The 26,199-nt window shown below is 50.6% G+C and overlaps 1 protein-coding gene across 2 annotated transcripts in view; it reads right to left on the bottom strand.

Annotated features, from left to right (window-relative positions):
• Positions 1-26,199, bottom strand: part of APPBP2 (amyloid beta precursor protein binding protein 2) — a 106,539-nt gene that overhangs the window by 36,564 nt on the left and 43,776 nt on the right. For both annotated transcript variants that reach the window (XM_076063351.1, XM_076063352.1), the window contains exons 3-7: positions 22,867-22,955; positions 20,464-20,615; positions 16,365-16,488; positions 14,831-15,818; positions 5,506-5,595 (exon numbers count right to left, since the gene is read on the bottom strand). In XM_076063351.1, the coding sequence (XP_075919466.1) occupies positions 5,506-5,595; positions 14,831-15,818; positions 16,365-16,488; positions 20,464-20,615; positions 22,867-22,955 (1,443 nt within the window). The remainder of the gene's footprint in view (positions 1-5,505; positions 5,596-14,830; positions 15,819-16,364; positions 16,489-20,463; positions 20,616-22,866; positions 22,956-26,199) is intronic.

Raw genomic sequence — 26,199 nt, 5'->3', positions numbered from 1 at the left:
TGGTGAGTGTTAGTGGTGAGTGGTGAGTGTGAGTGGTGAGTGTGAGTGGTGAGTATTAGTGGTGAGTGTTAGTGGTGAGTGTGAGTGGTGAGTGTGAGTGGTGAGTGTGAGTGGTGAGTGTTAGTGGTGAGTGTGAGTGGTGAGTGTGAGTGGTGAGTGTGAGTGGTGAGTGTGAGTGGTGAGTGTGAGTGGTGAGTGTTAGTGGTCAGTAGTGAGTGTTAGTGGTGAGTGTGAGTGGTGAGTGGTGTCAGCGGTGAGTGTCAGTGGTGAGTAGTGAATGTTAGTGGTGAGTGTTAGTGGTGAGTGTTAGTGGTGAGTGGTGAGTGTTAGTGGTGAGTGTGAGTGTGAGTGGTGAGTGTTAGTGGTGAGTGTTAGTGGCGAGTGTGAGTGGTGTGTAGTGAGTGTGAGTGGTGAGTGGTGAGTGTTAGTGGTGAGTGTTAGTGGTGAGTGTTAGTGGTGAGTGTGAGTGGTGAGTGTGAGTGGTGAGTGTGAGTGGTGAGTGTGAGTGGTGAGTGTGAGTGCTGAGTGTGAGTGGTGAGTGTTAGTGGTGAGTGGTGAGTGTGAGTGGTGAGTGATGAGTGGTGCGTGTGAGTGGTGAGTGTGAGTGGTGAGTGTTAGTGGTGAGTGTGAGTGGTGAGTGGTGAGTGTGAGGGTGAGTGTTAGTGGTGAGTGTGAGTAGTGAGTGTTAGTGGTTAGTGGTGAGTGGTGAGTGTGAGTGGTGAGTGTTAGTGGTGAGTGGTGAGTGTGAGTGGTGAGTGTGAGTGGTGAGTGATGAGTGTAAGTGGTGAGTGTGAGTGGTGAGTGTGAGTGGTGAGTGTGAGTGTTAGTGGTGAGTGTGAGTGGTGAGTGTGAGTGGTGATTGTGAGTGGTGAGTGGTGAGTGTTAGTGGTGAGTGTGAGTGGTGAGTGTGAGTGGTGAGTGGTGAGTGTGAGTGGTGAGTGTGAGTGGTGAGTGTGAGTGGTGAGTGTTAGTGGTGAGTGTGAGTGGTGAGTGTGAGTGGTGAGTGTGAGTGGTGAGTGTTAGTAGTGAGTGTGAGTGGTGAGTGTTAGTGGTGAGTGTGAGTGGTGAGTGTGAGTGATGAGTGTTAGTGGTGAGTGTGAGTGGTGAGTGTGAGTGGTGAGTGTTAGTGGTGAGTGGTGAGTGTGAGTGGTGAGTGTGAGTGGTGAGTGTGAGTGGTGAGTGTGAGTGGTGAGTGTAAGTGGTGAGTGTGAGTGGTGAGTGTTAGTGGTGAGTGTGAGTGGTGAGTGTAAGTGGTGAGTGGTGAGTGTGAGTGGTGAGTGTGAGTGGTGAGTGTTAGTGGCGAGTGGTGAGTGTGAGTGGTGAGTGTGAGTGGTGAGTGTGAGTGGTGAGTGTGAGTGGTGATTGTTAGTGGTGAGTGTGAGTGGTGAGTGTTAGTGGTGAGTGTGAGTGGTGAGTGTGAGTGGTGAGTGTGAGTGGTGAGTGTTAGTGGTGAGTGTTAGTGGTGAGTGTGAGTGGTGAGTGTGAGTGGTGAGTGTGAGTGGTGAGTGGTGAGTGTTAGTAGTGAGCGTAAGTGGTGAGTGTATGTGGTGAGTGTTAGTGGTGAGTGTTAGTGGTGAGTGTGAGTGGTGTGTAGTGAGTGTTAGTGGTGAGTGTGAGTAGTGAGTGTGAGTGGTGAGTGTTAGTGTTGAGTGGTGTCAGCGGTGAGTGTCAGTGGTGAGTGGTGAGTGTTAGTGGTGAGTGTGAGTGGTGAGTGTGAGTGATGAGTGTTAGTGGTGAGTGTGAGTGGTGAGTGTGAGTGGTGAGTGTTAGTGGTGAGTGGTGAGTGTGAGTGGTGAGTGTGAGTGGTGAGTGTGAGTGGTGAGTCTGAGTGGTGAGTGTAAGTGGTGAGTGTGAGTGGTGAGTGTTAGTGGTGAGTGTGAGTGGTGAGTGTAAGTGGTGAGTGTGAGTGGTGAGTGTTGAGTGTGAGTGGTGAGTGTGAGTGGTGAGTGTGAGTGGTGAGTGTTGAGTGTGAGTGGTGAGTGTGAGTGGTGAGTGTGAGTGGTGAGTGTGAGTGGTGAGTGTGAGTGGTGAGTGTGAGTGGTGAGTGTGAGTGTTAGTGGTGAGTGTGAGTGGTGAGTGTGAGTGGTGAGTGTGAGTGGTGAGTGTTAGTGGTGAGTGGTGAGTGTGAGTGGTGAGTGTGAGTGGTGAGTGTGAGTGGTGAGTGTGAGTGGTGATTGTTAGTGGTGAGTGTGAGTGGTGAGTGTGAGTGGTGAGTGTGAGTGGTGAGTGTTAGTGGTGAGTGTTAGTGGTGAGTGTGAGTGGTGAGTGTGAGTGGTGAGTGTGAGTGGTGAGTGGTGAGTGTTAGTGGTGAGTGTGAGTGGTGAGTGTTAGTAGTGAGCGTAAGTGGTGAGTGTATGTGGTGAGTGTTAGTGGTGAGTGTGAGTGGTGTGTAGTGAGTGTGAGTGGTGAGTGTGAGTAGTGAGTGTGAGTGGTGAGTGTTAGTGTTGAGTGGTGTCAGCGGTGAGTGTCAGTGGTGAGTGGTGAGTGTTAGTGGTGAGTGTTAGTGGTGAGTGTTAGTGGTGAGTGTGAGTGGTGAGTGTTAGTGGCGAGTGTGAGTGGTGTGTAGTGAGTGTGAGTGGTGAGTGTGAGTGGTGAGTGTTAGTGGTGAGTGTTAGTGGTGAGTGTGAGTGGTGAGTGTTAGTGGTGAGTGTGAGTGGTGAGTGTTAGTGGTGAGTGTTAGTGGTGAGTGGTGAGTGTGAGTGGTGAGTGGTGAGTGTTAGTGGTGAGTGTGAGTGGTGAGTGTGAGTGGTGAGTGTGAGTGGTGAGTGGTGAGTGTGAGTGGTGAGTGTTAGTGGTGAGTGTTAGTGGTGAGTGTGAGTGGTGTGAGTGGTGAGTGTTAGTGGTGAGTGTTAGTGGTGAGTGGTGAGTGTGAGTGGTGAGTGTGAGTGGTGAGTGTGAGTGGTGAGTGTTAGTGGTGAGTGTGAGTGTTAGTGGTGAGTGTGAGTGGTGAGTGTTAGTGTGAGTGGTGAGTGTGAGTGGTGAGTGTGAGTGTCAGTGGTGACCGTGAGTCGTGAGTGTTAGTGGTGAGTGTGAGTGGTGAGTGTTAGTGGTGAGTGTTAGTGGTGAGTGTGAGTGGTGAGTGTGTGTGGTGAGTGTTAGTGGTGAGTGTGAGTGGTGAGTGTGAGTGGTGAGTGTTAGTGGTGAGTGTGAGTGGTGAGTGTTAGTGGTGAGTGTTAGTGGTGAGTGTGAGTGGTGAGTGTGAGTGGTGAGTGTGAGTGGTGAGTGTTAGTGGTGAGTGTGAGTGGTGAGTGTTAGTGGTGAGTGTGAGTGGTGAGTGTGAGTGGTGAGTGTGAGTGGTGAGTGTTAGTGGTGAGTAGTGAGTGTTAGTGGTGAGTGGTGAGTGTGAGTGGTGAGTGTTAGTGGTGAGTGTGAGTGGTGAGTGTTAGTGGTGAGTGTTAGTGGTGAGTGTTAGTGGTGAGTGGTGAGTGTGAGTGTTAGTGGTGAGTGTTAGTGGTGAGTGTGAGTGGTGAGTGTTAGTGGTGAGTGTTAGTGTTGAGTGTGAGTGGTGAGTAGTGAGTGTTAGTGGTGAGTGTTAGTAGTGAGTGTTAGTGGTGAGTGTTAGTGGTGAGTGTGAGTGGTGAGTGTGAGTGGTGAGTGTGAGTGGTGAGTGGTGAGTATGAGTGGTGAGTGTGAGTGGTGAGTGTGAGTGGTGAGTGTGAGTGGTGAGTAGTGAGTGTGAGTAGTGAGTGTAAGTGGTGAGTGTGAGTGGTGAGTGTTAGTGTTGAGTGTGAGTGGTGAGTGTGAGTGGTGAGTGTGAGTGGTGAGTGTTAGTGGTGAGTGTGAGTGGTGAGTGTGAGTGGTGAGTGTTAGTGTTGAGTGTGAGTGGTGAGTGTGAGTGGTGAGTGTTAGTGGTGAGTGTGAGTAGTGAGTGTTAGTGGTGAGTGTGAGTGGTGAGTGTTAGTGGTGAGTGTGAGTGGTGAGTGTTAGTGTGAGTGGTGAGTGGTGAGTGTGAGTGGTGAGTGTGAGTGGTGAGTGGTGAGTGTGAGTGGTGAGTGTTAGTGGTGAGTGGTGAGTGTGAGTGGTGAGTGTTAGTGGTGAGTGTTAGTGGTGAGTGTTAGTGGTGAGTGTGAGTGGTGAGTGTGAGTGTTAGTGGTGAGTGGTGAGTGTGAGTGGTGAGTGTTAGTGGTGAGTGTGAGTGGTGAGTGTTAGTGGTGAGTGTGAGTGGTGAGTGTGAGTGGTGAGTGTTAGTGGTGAGTGTGAGTGGTGAGTGTGAGTGGTGAGTGTTAGTGGTGAGTGTGAGTGGTGAGTGTTAGTGGTGAGTGTGAGTGGTGAGTGTTAGTGGTGAGTGTGAGTGGTGAGTGTGAGTGGTGAGTGTAAGTGGTGAGTGTTAGTGGTGAGTGTGAGTGGTGAGTGTGAGTGTTGAGTGTGAGTGGTGAGTGTGAGTGGTGAGTGTTAGTGGTGAGTGTGAGTGGTGAGTGTGAGTGTTGAGTGTGAGTGGTGAGTGTGAGTGGTGAGTGTTAGTGGTGAGTGTAAGTGGTGAGTGTTAGTGGTGAGTGTGAGTGGTGAGTGTGAGTGTTAGGGGTGAGTGGTGAGTGTGAGTGGTGAGTGTGAGTGGTGAGTGTTGAGTGTGAGTGGTGAGTGTGAGTGGTGAGTGTTAGTGGTGAGTGTGAGTGGTGAGTGTGAGTGTTGAGTGTGAGTGGTGAGTGTGAGTGGTGAGTGTGAGTGGTGAGTGTGAGTGGTGAGTGTTAGTGGTGAGTGTTAGTGGTGAGTGGTGAGAGTGAGTGGTGAGTGTTAGTGGTGAGTGTTAGTGGTGAGTGTGAGTGGTGAGTGTGAGTGGTGAGTGTTAGTGGTGAGTGTTAGTGGTGAGTGTGAGTGTTAGTGGTGAGTGTTAGTGGTGAGTGTGAATGGTGAGTGTGAGTGGTGAGTGTGAGTGGTGAGTGTGAGTGGTGAGTGTGAGTGGTGAGTGTTAGTGGTGAGTGGTGAATGTGAGTGGTGAGTGTTAGTGGTGAGTGTTAGTGGTGAGTGTTATTGGTGAGTGGTGAGTGTGAGTGGTGAGTGTTAGTGGTGAGTGTTAGTGGTGAGTGTTATTGGTGAGTGGTGAGTGTGAGTGGTGAGTGTTAGTGGTGAGTGGTGAGTGTGAGTGGTGAGTGTGAGTGGTGAGTGTTAGTGGTGAGTGTGAGTGGTGAGTGTTAGTGGTGAGTGTTAGTGGTGAGTGTGAGTGGTGAGTGTGAGTGGTGAGTGTTAGTGGTGATTGTGAGTGGTGAGTGGTGAGTGTGAGTGGTGAGTGTGAGTGGTGAGTGTTAGTGGTGAGTGTTAGTGGTGAGTGGTGAGTGTGAGTGGTGAGTGGTGAGTGTTAGTGGTGAGTGTGAGTGGTGAGTGTGAGTGGTGAGTGTGAGTGGTGAGTGTTAGTGGTGAGTGGTGAGTGTTAGTGGTGAGTGTGAGTGGTGAGTGTGAGTGGTGAGTGTGAGTGGTGAGTGTGAGTGGTGAGTGTTAGTGGTGAGTGGTGAGTGTGAGTGGTGAGTGTGAGTGGTGAGTGTTAGTGGTGAGTGGTGAGTGGCTGCTCACCTTTGAGGCCTGCCTCAGCACATCCACAACAACCTTCACAGGAACCCCGGGGCCCAGCTCTTGTACAGCACAAACACACCATCTGTACGCCTGTGTGATGTTACATCATCATCAACATTAACATCATCATTAACATCATCATTAACATCATCATTAACATCATTAACATCATCATTAACATCATCACAAACACACCATCTGTACGCCTGTGTGATGTTACATCATTAACATCATCATCATTAACATCATCATTAACATCATTAACATCATCATTAACATCATCATCATTAACATCATCAACAACATCATCATTAACATCATCAACAACATCATCATCAACATCATCATCATTAACATCATCACAAACACACCACCTGTACGCCTGTGTGATGGTACATCATTAACATCATCATCATTAACATCATCATCATTAACATCATCATCATAACATCATCATCATCCTTAACATCATCAACATCATTAACAACATTAACATCACAAACACACCACCTGTACGCCTGTGTGATGGTACATTAACATCATCAACATCATCATTAACATCATTAACATCATCATCATCAACATCACCATCAACATCAACATCACAGACACACCACCTGTAGGCCTGGGTGATGGTACATCAACATCACCATCATGTGGGCCACATGACCTAGCCAACACAGCCTTGCCTGCCGGAGGAGCTCACCGATGGGACCTTGCCCAGATCTTTCAAGGATTTGTGAGCTCCTCACACAATCCAGTCTGGTTAAACCTAGGATTGATCGTAGGCAGGCTAGCCTAAATATTTCTAACCGGCGAAGATGTTCCATTAGGGGGGTCCACGTTTCGCAAGCGTAGAGAAGGGAGGGAATGACCGTGGCCGAGAAGACCTGAAGCTTCGTGCGGAGCGACAGACCAGGTAGATTCCAAAAAGCGTTACACAGCCGATGAAAAGATATTGCCGCTCGACTGATTTGGAGTGAGACCTCTGCTGTTAAACCGGAGCCGGTCATAAGCACACTGCCCAGGTATGGGAAACTCTCCACTCTCTCCACAACTGCCTCATCACCGATTGGGAGTTGTGGGAGTGGAGTGTCCGATGGTACAAAATACCCAGGCAGGTGCTTAGTTTTGGTGGGGCTGATGGTAAGGCCTCATCTCTTAGTGGCAAGCTCCAGGTTCAGCAGCAGCACCTCCAACTCCTCCTCTGAGCGAGCAGCAATTACCAGATCATCAGCATACAAAACGTGGTTGAGCAATAGGGAGCCATCCCTTGACCGCACCCGGGCATCGATCAGCCTCCCATTATATCTGTACCATATGGAGATTTCCCCGGTACCGCCATCGAAGTCTTCACGAACTGCGTGGTCAAAATAGATGTTAAATAATGTGGGAGCCAGAGGACATCCCTGTCGCACGCCAAGGTGTACAGAGAATGGCTCCGACTCCTGGCCACGTAGTTTTACCGGGCCCGCTCACCATCATGAAGGTCCTTAATGATCGTGAGCAGAGGGTCAGGGACTATGAAAGCACAAAGAACAACCCAGAGCCCAGGCCTACTTATGGTATCATAGGCCTTGGCCAGGTCAATAAAGCAGAGATGTAGGTCTTGTTGGAATTCCCTATACCTCTGCTGTAGCAGACGGACAGAAAATATGGCATCTGTGCAGGACCGCCCTTTCCTGAAACCTCATTGGGGCTCCGCAAGCTTCTCGTCAGCGAGCCTGGCAAGGCGATGCTGAATAATCCTTGCCAGGACCTTTCCCGGCACACTGAGGAGTGAGATGCCCCTGTAGTTGTTACAGTCTGTGCGGTCTCCCTTCTTAAAGAGGGGGACCACCAGGGCATCCTTCCAATCCTACGGAACCCGTCCAGTGGTCCAGATTGTTATGATGTCATGTAGGGCAGTCTGTGCACAAACGCCACCCTCCCTCAGCATTTTGCTTGGGAGATCATCTCTGCCCGGTGCCTTTCCTGGTCTCAGGCTCTGGATCTCCTTCAGTACTTCCTCAACAGATGGCACCTCAGCCAGCCACTCACAGGGGGTGACTTCTTCCAATATTTGAGGCACTGCAGCCTTGGCGGGGTCATCCCCACTTTGTGCCACGATGTTTTCCATGTCGAGGGATTTCCCCTCCCCCAGGACTTCACATAAATGATCAGAAAATCTGCAAACCTGTTCCTGGGGGTCGGAGATTGGGGGATTCCTGGGGATCACCATTCTTTTCCCTAATGATGGTGATAGGCTTGGCACTACAAGTTACTTTTTTGATGGAATTAAAGAGTGATTTGTGATTGCAAGCTATTGAGGCAGACTCCATCTCCTCAGCAACCCGCGACCACCACCCATCCTTGCAGCGCCTCACGGCTCTCCGAACCTCCGAGCGAAGGCTGCGGTAAGCCTCCTCATTCTATGACGTGGGATTCTGTAGCCGATGACAGTGGGCCTGTCGCTTTTTCTCAGCCAGCCTGAACACCTCCTCTGTCAGCCAGGGTCTCTGGGGAGGTCTGGACCGTGTACCCAAAGCAGCCATTGCAGCTGCATGAGTCACAGTCCTAAACCTCGCCCATTTACCCCCTTGACATCAGGAGGAGTGGGGGACGATGCCAACCCCAGCCGCAAGCGATGATGAAATTCTCGCTCGCAACTTTCATCAGCTAGCTGAGACCAGGCCACTGTGGGTTTGAATGGGGTCCTGGGTGTACACCCACCACCGGAGCGGAAGAATGGCAGGCGCATCTTACAGATGACAAGTCGATGGTCAGTGGGCAGATCAGTTCCACGGTAGGTCCTGGGTGTCAAGGACATGGGCTCGCATCCGCTGGTCCGTCACTATGTAGTCCAGCAGATGTTCCTGCTTGGACCCGGCATGCATCCGTGATGTTGCGTGGATGCGCCGATGCCGGAACAGCGTGTTGGGAATTACGTAGTGTATGTGTGTAGTGTGTGTGTGTAGCGTAGTGCATGTGTCCGGCAAAACAACCCCCTACCTCCTCGCGGTGCCGGACGAGCAACTCTGTCGTGGACAGTGCTGTGGGGGGAGATCCAATTTTGATTGGCTCCTCCCCGCATGGCATATGTGTCCACCACAGGGGCTAAACGGGGGCTCTGGATGGGTGCGAGGGGCTGGTAACCCCTCCACCTTCAATTAATTACCACGAAACCACAAATTAAACTGAAATATGTAACTAATAAGCTTGTGCCGGAGGCCCCGGGGGGCCAGGCGTCTATGACGTCTCCTGGCCAAACCCCAATTGGCGGAGCCAGGAGATTGAATACCTACCCTCGGGGCTACTCCAGAAACAACGAAAAGCCACTACGGGTGGCCACGTGGAATGTTCGAACGCTCACTGCAGAGGAGAGGCTGCCACTCCTCTGTCGGGAGCTGGACCGGTACCGCCTGGATCTATGCGGCATTCAGGAGGTCCGGTGGACCGGCTCTGGCTCCTGCCACCATGAGGGGTGGACAGTCCTCTACTCGGGGCAGCAGACTGCCAAACAACAGGGTGTGGGTCTTCTTTTGAACAAAAGAATGAAGGGGGCGTGGGAGCGTGGCGGTGAGGTGTGGGAAGCTGTAAGCCCCAGGCTACTTTGGGCTCGCCTTCCCATCAACCGGAGGCGAGGAATGGTGGTCGTGGTTACTTATGCCCCCACCGAAGATGAACATCCGTGGAGGGATGCAGGCAAAGCCGATAAGTCAGATGCCTTCTATGACCTCCTGTCACAGGTGCTGGCTAAAGTGGCCCCTCGGGATAGAGTCATCATGTTGGGTGACTTCAATGCCCGAGTTGGTCATGATACTGGCACCTGGTCTGGAGTGATTGGAGGGCATGGGCCAGATCAGCTCAATAACAACGGTAGGAGGCTGCTAGATTTTTGTGCAGCCCATGGGCTTGTAATTACCAACACGCTGTTCCGGCATCGGCGCATCCACACAACATCATGGATGCATGCCGGGTCCAAGCAAGAACATCTGCTGGACTACATAGTGACGGACCAGCGAATGCGAGCCCATGTCCTTGACACCAGGACCTACCGTGGAGCTGATCTGCCCTCTGACCATCGACTAGTCATCTGTAAGATGCGCCTGCCATTCTTCCACTCCGGTGGTGGGTGTACACCCAGGACCCCATTCCAACATAAAGTGGCCTGGTCTCAATTATCTGATGAAAGTTGCAAGCGAGAATTTCATCATCGCTTGCGGCTGGGATTGGCATCGTCCCCGACTCCTCCTGATGTCGAGGGTAAATGGGCGAGGTTTAGGACTGTGACTCATGCAGCTGCAATGGCTGCTTTGGGTACACGGTCCAGACCTCCCCAGAGACCCTGGCTGACAGAGGAGGTGTTCAGGATGGTTGAGAAAAAGCGACAGGCCCACTGTCATCGGCTACAGAATCCCACGTCAGAGAATGAGGAGGCTTATCGGAGAGCCGTGAGGCGCTGCAAGGATGGGTGGTGGTCGCGGGTTGCTGAGGAGATGGAGTCTGCCTCAGTGGCCCGTGATCACAAATCTCTATTTAACTCCATCAAAAAAGTAACCTGCAGCGCCACACCTATTACCATCATTAGGGGAAAAAACGGTGATCCAATCTCCGACACCCAGGAACAGGTTCGCAGATTTGCTGAGCATTTCTGTGAGGTCCTGGGGGAGGGAAAATCCCTCAGCCAGGAAAACATCGTGGCACAAAGTGAGGATGACCCTGCTGAGGCTGCGGTGCCTCAAATATTGGAAAAAGTCACCCCCTGTGAGTGGCTGGCTGACGTGCCATCTGCTGAGGAAGTATTGAAGGCGATCCGGAGTCTGAGACCAGGAAAGGCAGCGGGCAGAGATGATCTCCCAAGCGAAATGCTGAGGGAGGGTGGCGTTTGTGCACAGACTGCCCTATATGACATCATAACAACAGTCTGGACCACCGGACGGGTTCCGCAGGATTGGAAGGATGCCCTGGTGGTCCCCCTTTTTAAGAAGGGGGACCGCACAGACTGTAACAACTACAGGGGCATCTCACTCCTCAGTGTGCCGGGAAAGGTCCTGGCAAGGATTATTCAGCATCGCCTTGCCAGGCACGCTGAGGAGAGGCTTGCGGAGCCCCAATGCGGTTTCAGGAAAGGGCGGTCCTGCACAGATGCCATATTTTCTGTCCGTCTGCTACAGCAGAGGTGTAGGGAATTCCAACAAGACCTACATCTCTGCTTTATTGACCTGGTCAAGGCCTATGATACCATCAGTAGGCCTGGGCTCTGGGTCGTTCTTCGTGCTTTTGGAGTACCTGACCCTCTGCTCACGATCATTAAGGACCTTCATGATGGTGAGCGGGCCCGGGTAAAACTATGTGGCCGGGAGTCAGAGCCATTCCCTGTACACCTTGGGGTGCGACAGGGATGTCCTCTGGCTCCCACATTATTTAAGATCTATTTTGACCACGCAGTTCATGAAGACTTCGATGGCGGTACCGGGGAAATCTCCATATGGTACAGATATAATGGGAGGCTGATCGATGCCCGGGTGCGGTCAAGGGATGGCTCCCTATTGCTCAACCACGTTATGTATGCTGATGATTTGGTAATAGCTGCTCAGTCAGAGGAGGAGTTGGAGACGCTGCTGCTGAGACTGGAGCGTGCCACTAAGAGGTGGGGCCTTACCATCAGCCCCACCAAAACTAAGCACCTGCTTGGGTATTTTGTACCATCGGACACTCCACCCCCACAACTCCCAATCGGTGATGGGGCAGTTGTGGAGAGAGTGGAGAGTTTCCCATACCTGGGCAGTGTGCTTATGACTGGCTCCAGTTTAACAGCAGAGGTCTCACTCCGAATCAGTCGAGCGGCAATATCTTTTCATCGGTTGCGTAACGCTGTGTGGAAGCTACCTGGTCTGTCGTTCCGCACTAAGCTTCAGGTCTTCTCGGCCACGGTCATTCCCTCCCTTCTCTACGCTTGCGAAACGTGGACCCCCCTAATGGAACATCTTCGCCGGTTAGAAACATTTCGGCTGGCCTGCCTACGATCCATCCTGGGTTTAACCAGACTGGATGTGTGAGGAGCTCACAAATCCTTGAAAGATTTGGGCAGGGTCCCATCGGTGAGCTCCTCCGGCAGGCAAGGCTGCGATGGCTGGGTCATGTAGCCCGCATGCCCAGCCACCGCATCTCCGAAACAGCTTTTGTTTGGCCGGATTGAGGGGGCTAAGCGGGCGCGGCACGGGCTAGAGAAGAGATGGAGTGATGTGGTACAGGAGGACGTGGAGCTGAGTGGACTTGCCGGTGACTGGTACCAGCGGTGTCAAGATCGGCCTCTGTGGAGGAGGCTCGTGAAGGACGCTACTGGGCAGTTGGAGGCAGTCGCCCTCCAACAACAACGGAGGGCGGAGAAGCGACGCTCAGAACAACGAGCGGAGCGCCGGGTGGCTAAAGCACAGCAGGTTGGCACAGTAGGGGGCACAGGTGGTGCATCAGCCAGTCATCTCAGTCAGTCGACCCGTGGCACCTGGGTCTGCCCAGTGACCTCCTGCCAGCGGGCGTTTGACACTTCACGTGGCCTCACGGTGCACATAGCCTGGCACAAGCGTCGTGGTGACGTCACCGCCACTTAGTGGCGAATGGCGGTTGTTGTTGTTGTATGTGTGTGTGTAGTGTATGAGTGTGTGTGTAGTGTATGAGTGTGTGTGAAGTGTGTGTGTAGTGTGTGTGTGTAGTGTGTGTGTGTAGTGTATGTGTGTGTAGTGTGTGTGTGCAGTGTATGTGTGTAGTGTATGTGTGTAGTAGTGTATGTGTAGTGTGTGTGTAGTGTGTGTGTAGTGTGGTGTATGTGTGTGTGTATGTGTGTGTGTAGTGTATGTGTGTGTGTGTAGTGTGTGTGTAGTGTATGTGTGTGTAGTGTGTGTGTGTAGTGTATGTGTGTGTGTGGTGTATGTGTGTGTAGTGTGTGTGTAGTGTGTGTGTGTAGTGTGTGTGTAGTGTGTGTGTAGTGTGGTGTATGTGTGTGTGTAGTGTGTGTGTGTAGTGTATGTGTGTGTGTGTAGTGTGTGTGTGTGTGTAGTGTGTGTGTAGTGTATGTGTGTAGTGTGTGTGTGTGTAGTGTATGTGTGTAGTAGTGTGTGTGCAGTGTGTGTGTAGTGTGTGTGGTGTATGTGTGTGTGCAGTGTGTGTGTGTAGTGTATGTGTGTAGTGTGTGTGTGTAGTGTGTGTGTGTGTAGTGTATGTGTGTGTGTAGTGTGTGTGTGCAGTGTGTGTGTGTAGTGTATGTGTGTAGTAGTGTGTGTGCAGTGTGTGTGTAGTGTGTGTGGTGTATGTGTGTGTGTAGTGTGTGTGTAGTGTGTGTGTAGTGTGTGTGTGTAGTGTATGTGTGTGTGTAGTGTGTGTGTGCAGTGTGTGTGTGTAGTGTATGTGTGTAGTAGTGTGTGTGCAGTGTGTGTGTAGTGTGTGTGGTGTATGTGTGTGTGTAGTGTGTGTGTAGTGTGTGTGTGTAGTGTGTGTGTAGTGTATGTGTGTGTAGTGTGTGTGTGTGTAGTGTATGTGTGTGTGTGTAGTGTGTGTGTGGTGTATGTGTGTAGTGTGTGTGTGTAGTGTGTGTGTAGTGTGTGTGTAGTGTGTGTGTGTAGTGTATGTGTGTGTATGGTGTATGTGTGTAGTGTGTGTGTGTAGTGTATGTGTGTGTGTAGTGTGTGTAGTGTGTGTGTGTAGTGTATGTGTGTGTGTGGTGTGTGTGTGTAGTGTGTGTGTGTGTAGTGTGTGTGGATGGCACCACGCTTGCCGTGCAGTGCGGACCCCTACAGGACAGGCTGTGTGGGAGTGCCCGCCGTAGGGACGAGGTTACTGAAGGCCGTGGCGCTCCGGTTGACCCGGGAGGACACGTGACCGGTTAAGTCTACAAAGGGGCCCCTAGAGGGGGGTTGGGGTGGTCACCTGGTCGGGATCCAAATCCTCCCGGAGGATTCTAGAAGGTGGGGGGCGTGGCCAAGGGCGGAGCCGGCCACGCTGCAGAGGATCTAAGCCGGGTCCCCGAGAGGAGACCAGGGTCGTTGTTAATCCTCCGTCCTCCGTTCAACGAGTCTCCAGCACGTGGAACCCGGAACCCAAGCCGTTGGTCCCCGGTCCGTAGTAGCTAGTTAAGTTGTGACGAGTCCAGTTACATATCCTTGGTTCTTTCGGTAAAGTCGCGTCGAAGGGAAACAATAAAATAATAAAGTGTATATATAAAAAAACAATAAAACTTCCTCTGAGAATTGTATTGTTTTATATATATTTTATTATTTTATTGTTTCCCTTCAATGCGGTGGTGACTTTCCCGAAAGAACCAAGAATATGAATCACTGCAGTCACAAAAGCTTTAGATCAAAACTTAGTCTATTTACGTTGCAGCTAGTTTTAGTTAGCCTGGTGGTCACCACCACAGGTTGTTATTCTGTTAAGGGGAAAGTCACCCCATGTGTTGGAACTGAATCAGTGTGTCGCCTCCAAGTCTACGTCTGCGACTCAGTTGAACCCACTGCAATTACAAGCCCATGGGCTGCAAAAAAAGTCAAACAGCCTCCTGCCGTTGTTACTGAGCTGATCTGGCCCATGCCCTCCAATCACTCCAGACCAGGTGCCAGCGTCGTGACCAACTCGGGCATTGAAGTCGCCCAACAAGATGACTCTATCCCGAGGGGCCACTTTAGCCAGCACCTGTGACAGGAGGTCACAGAAGGCATCTGACTCACCGGCCTTGCCTGCATCCCTCCACGGGAAGCAGGCAAGGCCTGGGACCACTACTCCTCGCCTCCAGGTTGATGGGAAGGCGAGCCCAAAGTAGCCTGGGGCTTACAGCTTCCCACACCTCACCGCCACGCTCCCACGCCCCCTTCATTCTTTTGCTCAGAAAAAGAGCCACACCCTGTTGTTTGGCAGTCTCCTGCCCCGAGTAGAGAGACTGTCCACCCCTCATGGTGGCAGGAGCCAGAACCGGTCCACCGGACCTCCTGAATGCCACAGAGATCCAGGCGGTACCGGTCCAGCTCCCGACGGAGGAGTGGGCAGCCTCTCCTCCGCGGTGAGCGCTCGAACTTTCCACGTGGCCACACGAAGTGGCTATTCATTGTTTCTGGAGGAGCCCCGCGGGTAGAGATTCAATCTCCTGGCTCCGCCAAATGGGAGTTTGGCCAGGAGACGTCATCACCGCCACCACCATCACCACCACCACCACCATCACCACCACCACCACCATCACCACCATCACCACCACCACCATCATCATCACCACCATCACCACTACCATCACCACCACCACCATCACCACCACCATCACCACCACCACCACCACCATCATCACCCCTTCAGCATGTACCTCATCGTAGTGGCTCTTAGCGAACAGCAGGGAACACAGCTCTCCGTACAGGATGCTCTGCTGTCCTCCCAACACTGCTGCCTGCTGCTGCTGTAGCTGCTGCTGCTGTAGCTGCTGCTGCTGTAGCTGCTGTAGGTCTTGCTGTTGTTGGTGCTGTAGGTCTTGCTGTTGTAGGTCTTGATGTTGGTGCTGCTGTTGTTGGTGATGTAGGACTTGATGATGTTGGTGCTGTAGGTCTTGCTGTTGGTTTTGCTGTTGCTGTAGGTCTTGATGTTGTTGGTGCTGTAGGTCTTGCTGTTGTTGGCGCTGTAGGTCTTGCTGTTGTTGGCGCTGTAGGTCTTGATGTTGGTGCTGCTGTTGTTGGTGCTGTAGGTCTTGAGGATGTTGGTGCTGTAGGTCTTGCTGTTGGTGCTGTAGGTCTTGATGTTGTAAGTCTTGCTGTTGGTGCTGCTGTTGCTGTATGTCTTGCTGTTGTTGGTGCTGTAGGTCTTGATGTTGTTGGTGCTGTAGGTCTTGCTGTTGGTGCCGCTGTTGTTGGTGCTGTAGGTCTTGCTGTTGGTGCTGCTGTTGTTGTTGCTGTAGGTCTTGCTTTTGTTGGTGCTGTAGGTCTTGCTGACGTTGGTGCTGAAGGTCTTGCTGGTGCTGAGGGTCTTGCTGACGTTGGTGCTGTAGGTCTTGCTGTTGGTGATGCTGTTGTTGGCACTGTATGTCTTGCTGTTGTTGGTGCTGTCGGTCTTGCTGTTGGTGCTGCTGTTGCTGTAGGTCTTGCTGTTGTTGGCGCTGTAGGTCTTGATGTTGGTGCTGCTGTTGGTGCTGTAGTTCTTGATGCTGTTGGTGCTGTAGGTTTTGCTGTTGCTGCTGTTGCTGCTGTTGCTGCTGCTGTTGCTGCTGCAGCTGCTGCTGCAGGCGCAGGAGGCAGGCACGAGCCTCGGCAAAAGTGTCAGCTCCCAGGTGATACTTGCAGTTGCCGTTACGCACGTGCAGCAGCCTACGTACACACACACACACACAGGTGTGTACACACACACAGGTGTACACACACACACACAGGTGTACACACACACACACAGGTGTACACACACACACAGGTGTGTACACACACACACACAGGTGTACACACACACAGGTGTACACACACACAGGTGTACACACACACACAGGTGTACACACACAGTGTACACACACACACACACAGGTGTGTACACACACACACAGGTGTGTACACACACACAGGTGTACACACACACACAGTGTACACACACACACGTGTACATACACACACGTGTACACACACACATTTGTACACACACACTGAGGTGTACACACACACACAGGTGTACACACACACAGGTGTACACACACAGGTGTACACACACACACAGTGTACACACACACACAGGTGTATACACACACACAGGTGTACACACACAGGTGTACACACACACACAGTGTACACACACACACACAGTGTACACACACACAGGTGTACACACACACGCAGTGTGTACCTGCTGTGCGTCACACCCGAGCCTACCTGCTGTAACACTCCACAGCTTGCTGTGTGTGGGCTGTGTCGCTGTGCATGAGGCACAGCTGCAGAGACGACACAAACACTTTCTCTGCGTCCGCATACCAGCCAGCATCCGACAGGAACCCACCTGCATCACACACACACACAGTCATATAAACACATGCACACACACAGACACACACACACAGAGACACACAGAGAGACAGTCACACACACACACAGTCATATACACACATACACAAACACACAGTCACACACACACACAGAGACAGTCACACACATAGTCATATACACACATGCACACACACAGACACACACACACACAGAGACACACACAGACACACACAGACATAGTCACACACACACATAGTCATACACACACATAGTCACATATACACACAAACAACAACCGGCATTCGCCACTAAGTGGCGGTGACGTCACCACGACGCTTGTGCCAGGCCATGTGCACCTTGAGGCCACGTGAAGTGTCGAACGCCCGCTGGCAGGAGGTCACGGGGCAGACCCAGGTGCCACGGGTCGACTGACTGAGATGAGTGGCTGATGCACCACCTGTGCCCCCTACTGTGCCAACCTGCTGTGCATTAGCCACCCGGCGCTCCGCTCGTTGTTGTGAGCGTCGCTTCTCCGCCCTCCGTTGTTGTTGGAGGGCGAATGCCAACTGCCTAGCAGCATCCTTCACGAGCCTCCTCCACAGAGGCCAATCTTGACACTGCTGGAACAGGTCATGGGCAAGTCCACTCAGCTCCACGTCCTCCTGTACCACATAACTCCATCTCTTCTCTAGCCCGTGCCACACCCGTTTAGCCCCCTCAGCCCGGCCGAACAAAAGCTGTTTCGGCATGCGGTAGATGGGCATGCGGGCTACATGACCCAGCCAATGCAGCCTTGCCTGCCGGAGGAGCTCACCGATGGGACTTTGTCCAGATCTTTCGAGGATTTTTGAGATCCTCACACAATCCAGCCTGGTTAAACCCAGGAAGGATCGTAAGCAGGGAGCTAAAATGTTTCTAACCGGCAAAGATGTTCCATTAGGGGGATCCATGTTTCGCAAGCGCAGAGAAGGGAGGGAATGACCGTGGCCGAGAAGACCTGAAGCTTCGTGCGGAGCGAGAGACCAGGTAGCTTCCACAAAGCGTTACGCAACCGATGAAAAGATAATGCCGCTCGACTTATTCGGAGTGAGACCTCTGCTGCTAAACTGGAACCGGTCATAAGCACACTGCTCAGGTATGGGAAACTCTCCACTCTCTCCACAACTGCCCCATCACCAATTGGGAGTTGTGGGGGTGGACTGTCCGATGGTACAAAATACCCAAGCAGGTGCTTAGTTTTGGTGGGGCTGATGGTAAGGCCTCACCTCTTAGTGGCAAGCTCCAGGTTCAACAGCAGCGCCTCCAACTCCTCCTCTGAGTGAGCAGCTATCACCAGATCATCAGCATACATAACGTGGTTGAGCAATAGGGAGCCATTCCTTGACCGCACCCGGGCATCGATCAGCCTCCCATTGTATCTGTACCAAATGGAAATTCCTCCGGTACAGCCATTGAAGGCTTCACGAACTACGTGGTCAAAATAGATGTCAAATAATGTGGGAGCCAGAGGACATCCCTGTTGCACCCCAAGGTGTAGAGTGAATGGCTCCGACTCCCGGCCACGTAGTTTTACCCGGGTCCGCTCACCATCATGAAGGTCCTTAATGATCGTGAGCAGAGGGTCAGGTACTCCAAAAGCACGAAGAACACCCCAGAGCCCAGGCCTATTGATGATATCATAGGCCTTGACCAGGTCAATAAAGCAGAGATGTAGGTCTTGCTGGAATTCCCTATACCTCTGCTGTAGCAGACGGACAGAAAATATGGCATCTGTGCAGGACCGCCCTTTCCTGAAACCGCATTGGGGCTCCGCAAGCCTCTCCTCAGCGTGCCTGGCGATACTGAATAATTCTTGCCAGGACCTTTCCCATCACACTGAGGAGTGAGATGCCCCTGTAGTTGTTACAGTCTGTGAGGTCCCCCTTCTTAAAAAGGAGGACCACCAGGGCATCCTTCCAATCCTGTGGAACCCGTCCAGAAGTCCAGACTGTTATTATGATGTCATGTAGGGCAGTCTGTGCACAAACGCCACCCTCCCTCAGCATTTCGCTTGGGAGATCATCTCTGCCCGGTGCCGTTCCTGGTCTCAGACTCTGAATCGCCTTCAGTACTTCCTCAACAGATGGCACCTCAGCCAGCCACTCACAGGGGGTGGCTTCCTCCTCCAATATTTGAGGCACCGCAGCCTCAGCAGGGTCATAACACTTTGTGCCACGATGTTTTCCTGGCTGAGGGATTTCCCCTCCCCCAGGATCTCACAGAAATGCTCAGCAAATCTGCAAACCTGTTCCTGGGGGTCGGAGATTGGATCACCGTTCTTTCCCCTAATGATAGTAATAGGTGTGGTGCTGCAGGTTACTTTTTTGATGGAGTTAAAGAGCGATTTGTGATCGCGGGCCACTGAGGCAGACTCCATCTCCTCAGCAACCCGCGACCACCACCCATCCTTGCAGCGCCTCACGGCTCTCCGAACCTCCGAGCGAAGGCTGCGGTAAGCCTCCTCATTCTCCGACGTGGGATGCTGTAGACGATGACAGTGGGCCTGTCGCTTTTTCTCAGTCAGCTTGAACAATTCCTCTGTCAGCCAGGGTCTCTGGGGAGGTCTGGACCGCGTACCCAAAGCAGCCATTGCAGCTACATGAGCCACAGTCCTAAACCTCGCCCATTTCCCCTCGACATCAGGAAGCGTGGGGGACGATGCCAACCCCAGCCGCAAGCAATGATGAAATTCTCGCTTGCAACTTTCATCAGCTAGCTGAGACCATGCCACTAAGGGTTTGAATGGGTGTACAACTACCACCAGAGTAGAAGAATGGCAGGCACTATGTAGTCCAGCAGATGTTCTTGCTTGGACCCGGCATGCATCCATGATGTTGTGTGGATGCGCCGATGCCGGAACAGCGTGTTGGTAATTACAAGCCCATGGGCTGCACAAAAATCTAGCAGCCTCCTGTCGTTGTTATTGAGCTGATCTGGCCCATGCCTTCCAATTACTCCAGACCAGGTGCCAGCATCATGACCAACTCGGGCATTAAAGTCACCCAACAAGATGACTATCATGAGGGTCCACTTTAGCTAGCACCTGTGACAGGTCATAGATGGCATCTGACTCATCGGCCTTGCCTGCATCCATCCACGGATGTTCGTCTTTGGTGGGGGCATAAGTAACCACGACCACCACTCCTCGCCTCCGGTTGATGGGAAGGCGAGCATAAAGTAGCCTGGGGCTTACAGCTTCCCACACCTCACAGCCACGCTCCCACGCCCCCTTCATTATTTTATTCAGAAGAAGAGTCACACCCTGTTGTTTGGCAGTCTCCTGCCCCGAGTAGAGGACTGTCCACCCCTCATGGTGGCAGGAGCCAGAGCCGGTCCACCAGACGTCCTGAATGCCACAGAGATCCAGGCGGTACCGGTCCAGCTCCCGACAGAGGAGTGGCAGCCTCTCCTCCGCAGTGAGCGTTCGAACATTCCACGTGGCCATCCGTAGTGGCTTTTCGTTGTTTCTGGAGGAGCCCCGAGGGTAGAGATTCAATCTCCTGGCTCCGCCAATTGGGGTTTGGCCAGAAGACGTCATAGACGCCTGTCCCCCCGGGGCCTCCGGCACAAGCTTATTAGTTAGATATTTCAGTCGTGGTTGAGTGGTAATTAATTGAAGGTGGAGGGGTTACCAGCCCCTCGCACCCATCCAAAGCCCCCATTTAGCCGCTGTGGTGGTCACAGACGCCATGAGGGGAGAGGCCAATCGGAATTGGCCCTTCCTCCACGGCACTGCCCATGACAGCGTTGCCCGTGTCTCTATCTGTGTGTGTGTGTCTATCTGTGTGTGTCTATCTGTGTGTGTCTATCTGTGTGTCGATCTGCGTGTCTATCTACAGTGAGTGTTGTCTGACCGAGAGAGGAGGCCAGGCTGATGGCTTTTGTCTATCTATGTAGAGTGTCTATGTAGAGTTGTCTAACTAGAGTTGTCTAACTAGAGCTGTCTAACCGAGCGAGGCGGCCAGGCTGATGGCTTTGTCGTGAGCGGCGGTGGCTGTCGGTTGCAGGCAGCCGCAGCGGCGGCTGAAGGCTTGGGCCAAGACGGAGGAGACACGGACCCCATGGTCCATGAGGGCCTGGAAGCAGTGGTGTAGCAGGTGTCTAAGGGGGAGAGAGACACACCACACACAGATAAACACAGAGGTAGACACACACACAGAGATAGACACACACACAGATAAACACAGAGATAGACACACACAGGTAGACACACACACAGACACACACACAGAGACACACACAGATAGACACACACACAGATAAACACACAGACACACACACAGATAGACACACACAGATAGACACACACACAGATAGACACACACACAGATAAACACAGAGGTAGACACACACACACAGACACACACAGATAGACACACACACAGATAGACACACACACAGATAGACACACACAGATAGACACACACAGATAGACACACACAGATAGACACACACAGATAGACACACAGATAGACACACAGATAGACACACACAGACACACACAGATAGACACACACACAGATAGACACACACACAGATAGACACACACACTGATAGACACACAGACACACACACACAGATACACACACACAGACACACACAGATAGACACACACAGATAGACACACACAGATAGACACACACAGATAAACACAGAGGTAGACACACACAGATAGACACACACAGATAGACACACACACAGATAAACACAGAGGTAGACACAGACAGATAGACACACACAGATATACACACACAGATAGACACACACAGATAGACACACACACAGATAAACACACACACAGATAAACACACACACAGACACACACAGACACACACAGATAAACACACAGATAGACACAAACACAGAGACACACACAGTTAGACACACACACAGATAGACACACACACAGATAGACACACACACAGATAGACACAAACACAGATAAACACAGAGATAGACAGAGATAGACACACACACAGACACACACAGATAGACACACACACAGATAGACACAAACACAGACACACACAGATAGACACACACACAAACACAGAGATAGACACACACACAGATAGACACAACAACAACCACCATTCACCACTAAGTGGCGGTGACATCATGGCCGAGAAAACCTGAAGCTTCGTGCGGAGCGACAGACCAGGTAGCTTCCACTCAGCGTTACGCAACCGATGAAAAAGTATTGTCGCTCGACTGATTTGGAGTGAAACCTCTGCCGTTAAACCAGAGCCGGTAATGAGCACACTGCCCAGGTATGGGAAACTCTCCACAACTGCCCCATCACCGATTGACACACACAGATAGAAACACACACAGAGACACACACACAGAGACACAGATAGACACACACACAGAGACACAGATAGACACACACAGAGACACACACAGATAGACACACAGATAGACACAGAGACACACTCAGATAGACACACACACAGATAGACACACACAAAGACACAGATAGACACACACACACACAGGTAGACACAGATAGACACACACACAGATAGACACACACACAGATAGACACAGAGACACACACAGATAGACACACACACAGACACACACAGATAGACACACACACAGGTAGTCCCACAGACAGACACACACACACACAGATAGACACACACACACTAAGTGGGTGAGTAAGTGGTGAGTGAGTGGTGAGTGGGTGATGAGTGAGTGGTGAGTGAGTGCTGAGTGAGTAAGTGGTGAGTGAGTGGTGAGTGAGTGCTGAGTGAGTGAGTAGTGAGTGAGTGGGTGAGTGGTGAGTGAGTGCTGAGTGAGTGATGAGTGAGTGATGAGTAAGTGGTGAGTGGTGCGTGAGTGGTGAGTGGGTGCTGAGTGAGTGGTGAGTGAGTGCTGAGTGAGTGAGTGGTGAGTGGGTGATGAGTGAGTGGTGAGTGAGTGCTGAGTGAGTAAGTGGTGAGTGAGTGGTGAGTGAGTGAGTAGTGAATGAGTGAGTGAGTGGTGAGTGAGTGCTGAGTGAGTAAGTGGTGAGTGAGTGGTGAGTGAGTGGTGAGTGAGTGCTGAGTGAGTGATGAGTAAGTGGTAAGCGAGTGGTGAGTGAGTGGTGAGTGAGTGAGTGGTGAGTGAGTGGTGAGTGAGTGGTGAGTAATTGGTGAGTGATTGATGAGTGAGTGAGTGGGTGAGTGAGTGAGTGAGTGGTGAGTGCTGAGTGAGTGAGTAGTGAGTGAGTGGGTGAGTGGGTGCTGAGTGAGTGGTGAGTGCTGAGTGAGTGGTGAGTGAGTGGTGAGTAATTGGTGAGTGAGTGAGTGGTGAGTGAGTGGTGAGTAATTGGTGAGTGAGTGGTGAGTGGTGAGCGATGTCTCACCTCTTGTCGGACGCCCTCAGCACTTTGGTGAAGACGTCCAACTCACAAAACTCCCCACCCAGCTGGCAGAGACGGCCCTGCTGGTACAGCTACAAACACAACAACAACAACAACCACAACAACAATCACTACATCAACAACCACCACCACAACCACAACACAACAACAAACACATCAACAACAACAACACAACAACAACAACCACATCAACTACCACAACAACAACCACAACAACAACCACAACAACAACAACCACAACAACAACAATAAAACAACAACAACCACAACAACAACACAACAATCACTACATCAACAACATCAACAACAACAACAATCACTACAACAACATCAACATCAACAACAACAACCACAACAACATCAACTACCCCCACAACCACATCAACTACCACAACAACAACAACCACAACAACAACAACAACCACAACAACAACAACAACAACAACCACAACAACAACAACACAACAACAACACAACATCCAACAACAACACTACACACAACAACATCACACAACAACAACACAACTACACCACAACCACAACAACCACAACACCACCACACCACACACCACAACAACAACCACCAAATCACACCACAATCACAACAACACAACAACAACCACACAACAACGACCACATCAACTACCACAACAACAACAACAACCACATCAACAACCACATCAACAACCACAACAACAACAACCACATCAACTACCACAACAACAACAACCACAACAACCACATCAACTACAACAACAACAACACAACAACAACCACATCAACTACCACAACAACAACAACAACCACATCAACTACCACAACAACAACCACAACAACCACATCAACTACAACAACAACAACAACCACATCAACTACCACAACAACAACATCAACAACAACCACAACAACCACATCAACAACAACCACAACAACAACCACAACAACCACATCAACAACAACAACCACAACAACAACAACACAACAACAATCACCACCACAACAACAACACAACAACAACTATTAACTACAACAACAACACAACAACATCCACATAAACCACCACAACTATTAACTACAACCTCCACCACAACAACAACACAACAACAACAACACAACAACAACCACATCAACCACCACAACAACAACAACAACCACATCAAACACCACAACAATATTAACTACAACCACCACAACAACAACACAACAACCACATCAACCACCACCATAACAACAACACAACAACAACCACATCACCCACCACCACAACAACAATACAACAACATCAACCACCACAACAACAACGACATCAACCACCACAACAACAACCACATCAACCACTACAACAATATTAACAACCACCACAACAACCACATTAACAACCACAACAACCACAACATTAACAACCACAACCACATCAACCACAACAACCATAACATTAACAACTACAACCACTACAACAACCGCATCAACCACAACGACAACCACATCAACAACCACAACATTAACAACTACAACTACTACAACAACAACCACATCAACAACCACAACAACAACCACAACATTAACAACTACAACCAATACAACAACAACCACATCAACAACCACAACAACAACCACAACATTAACAACCACAACCACATCAACCACCGCAACAACATCCGCATCAACCACAACAACAACCACAACAACAACCACATGAACAACTACAACAACAACTACAACATGAACAACTACCACAACAACAACCACCAGGCCTTGCTGACGTCAATCAGCCGCAAGGGGGCGTAGCCAGGCCACAAGGGGGCGTAGCCAGGCCACAAGGGGGCGTAGCCAGGCCACAAAGGGGCGTTGCCAGGCCACAAGGGGGCGTTGCCAGGCCACAAGGGGGCGTTGCCAGGCCACAAGGCAGGCGCAGCCAGGCCACAAGGGGGCGTTGCCAGGCCACAAGGGGGCGTAGCCAGGCCACACGGGGGTGGAGCCAGGCCACAAGGGGGCGTGACCAGGCCACAAAGGGGGCGGAGCCAGGCCATCTGACTGGGAACCACCATCCAAACAAGCGACAAGTGACCAAGCGGTGAACGACTTTAAACTTTCACGACTTCGGGCATTCATCTTTGTTGGGGTCTTTCCGTAAATTCACGGAGATAGGTTCAAAGAATAACCACCTACGAGACTTTGTACTAATAACCATCTAGGTGACTTTGTACTAATAACCATCTACGTGACTTTGTACTAATAACCATCTACGTGACTTTGTACTAATAACCATCTAGGTGACTTTGTACTAATAACCACCTACGTGACTTTGTACTAATAACCATCTACGTGACTTTGTACTAATAACCATCTACGTGACTTTGTACTAATAACCACCTACGTGACTTTGTACTAATAACCATCTACGTGACGTTGTACTAATAACCATCTACGTGACTTTGTACTAATAACCATCTACGTGACTTTGTACTAATAACCATCTACGTGACTTTGTACTAATAACCATCTATGTGACTTTGTACTAATAACCATCTACGTGACGTTGTACTAATAACCATCTACGTGACTTTGTACTAATAACGATCTACGTGACTTTGTACTAATAACCATCTACGTGACTTTGTACTAATAACCATCTACGTGACTTTGTACTAATAACCATCTACGTGACTTTGTACTAATAACCATCTATGTGACTTTGTACTAATAACCATCTACGTGACTTTGTACTAATAACCATCTACGTGACTTTGTACTAATAACCATCTACGTGACTTTGTACTAATAACCATCTACGTGACTTTGTACTAATAACCATCTACGTGACTTTGTACTAATAACCACCTACGTGACTTTGTACTAATAACCATCTACGTGACTTTGTACTAATAACCATCTACGTGACTTTGTACTAATAACCATCTACGTGACTTTGTACTAATAACCATCTACGTGACTTTGTACTAATCACCATCTACGTGACTTTGTACTAATAACCATCTATGAGACTTTGTACTAATCACCATCTACGAGACTTTGTACTAATAACCACCTACGTGACTTTGTACTAATAACCATCTACGCGACTTTGTACTAATAACCATCTACGTGACTTTGTACTAATAACCATCTACGTGACTTTGTACTAATAACCACCTACGTGACTTTGTACTAATAACCACCTACGTGACTTTGTACTAATAACCATCTACGTGACTTTGTACTAATAACCATCTACGTGACTTTGTACTAATAACCATCTACGTGACTTTGTACTAATAACCACCTACGTGACTTTGTACTAATAACCATCTACGT

Source organism: Petromyzon marinus, unplaced genomic scaffold, assembly GCF_048934315.1.
Source record: "Petromyzon marinus isolate PM22_M1 ecotype Great Lakes invasive population unplaced genomic scaffold, UKy_Petmar_22M1.pri1.0 PM_Scaffold_102, whole genome shotgun sequence".
Taxonomy (NCBI): domain Eukaryota; kingdom Metazoa; phylum Chordata; class Hyperoartia; order Petromyzontiformes; family Petromyzontidae; genus Petromyzon; species Petromyzon marinus.
This window is presented reverse-complemented; position numbering and strand designations above follow the sequence as displayed.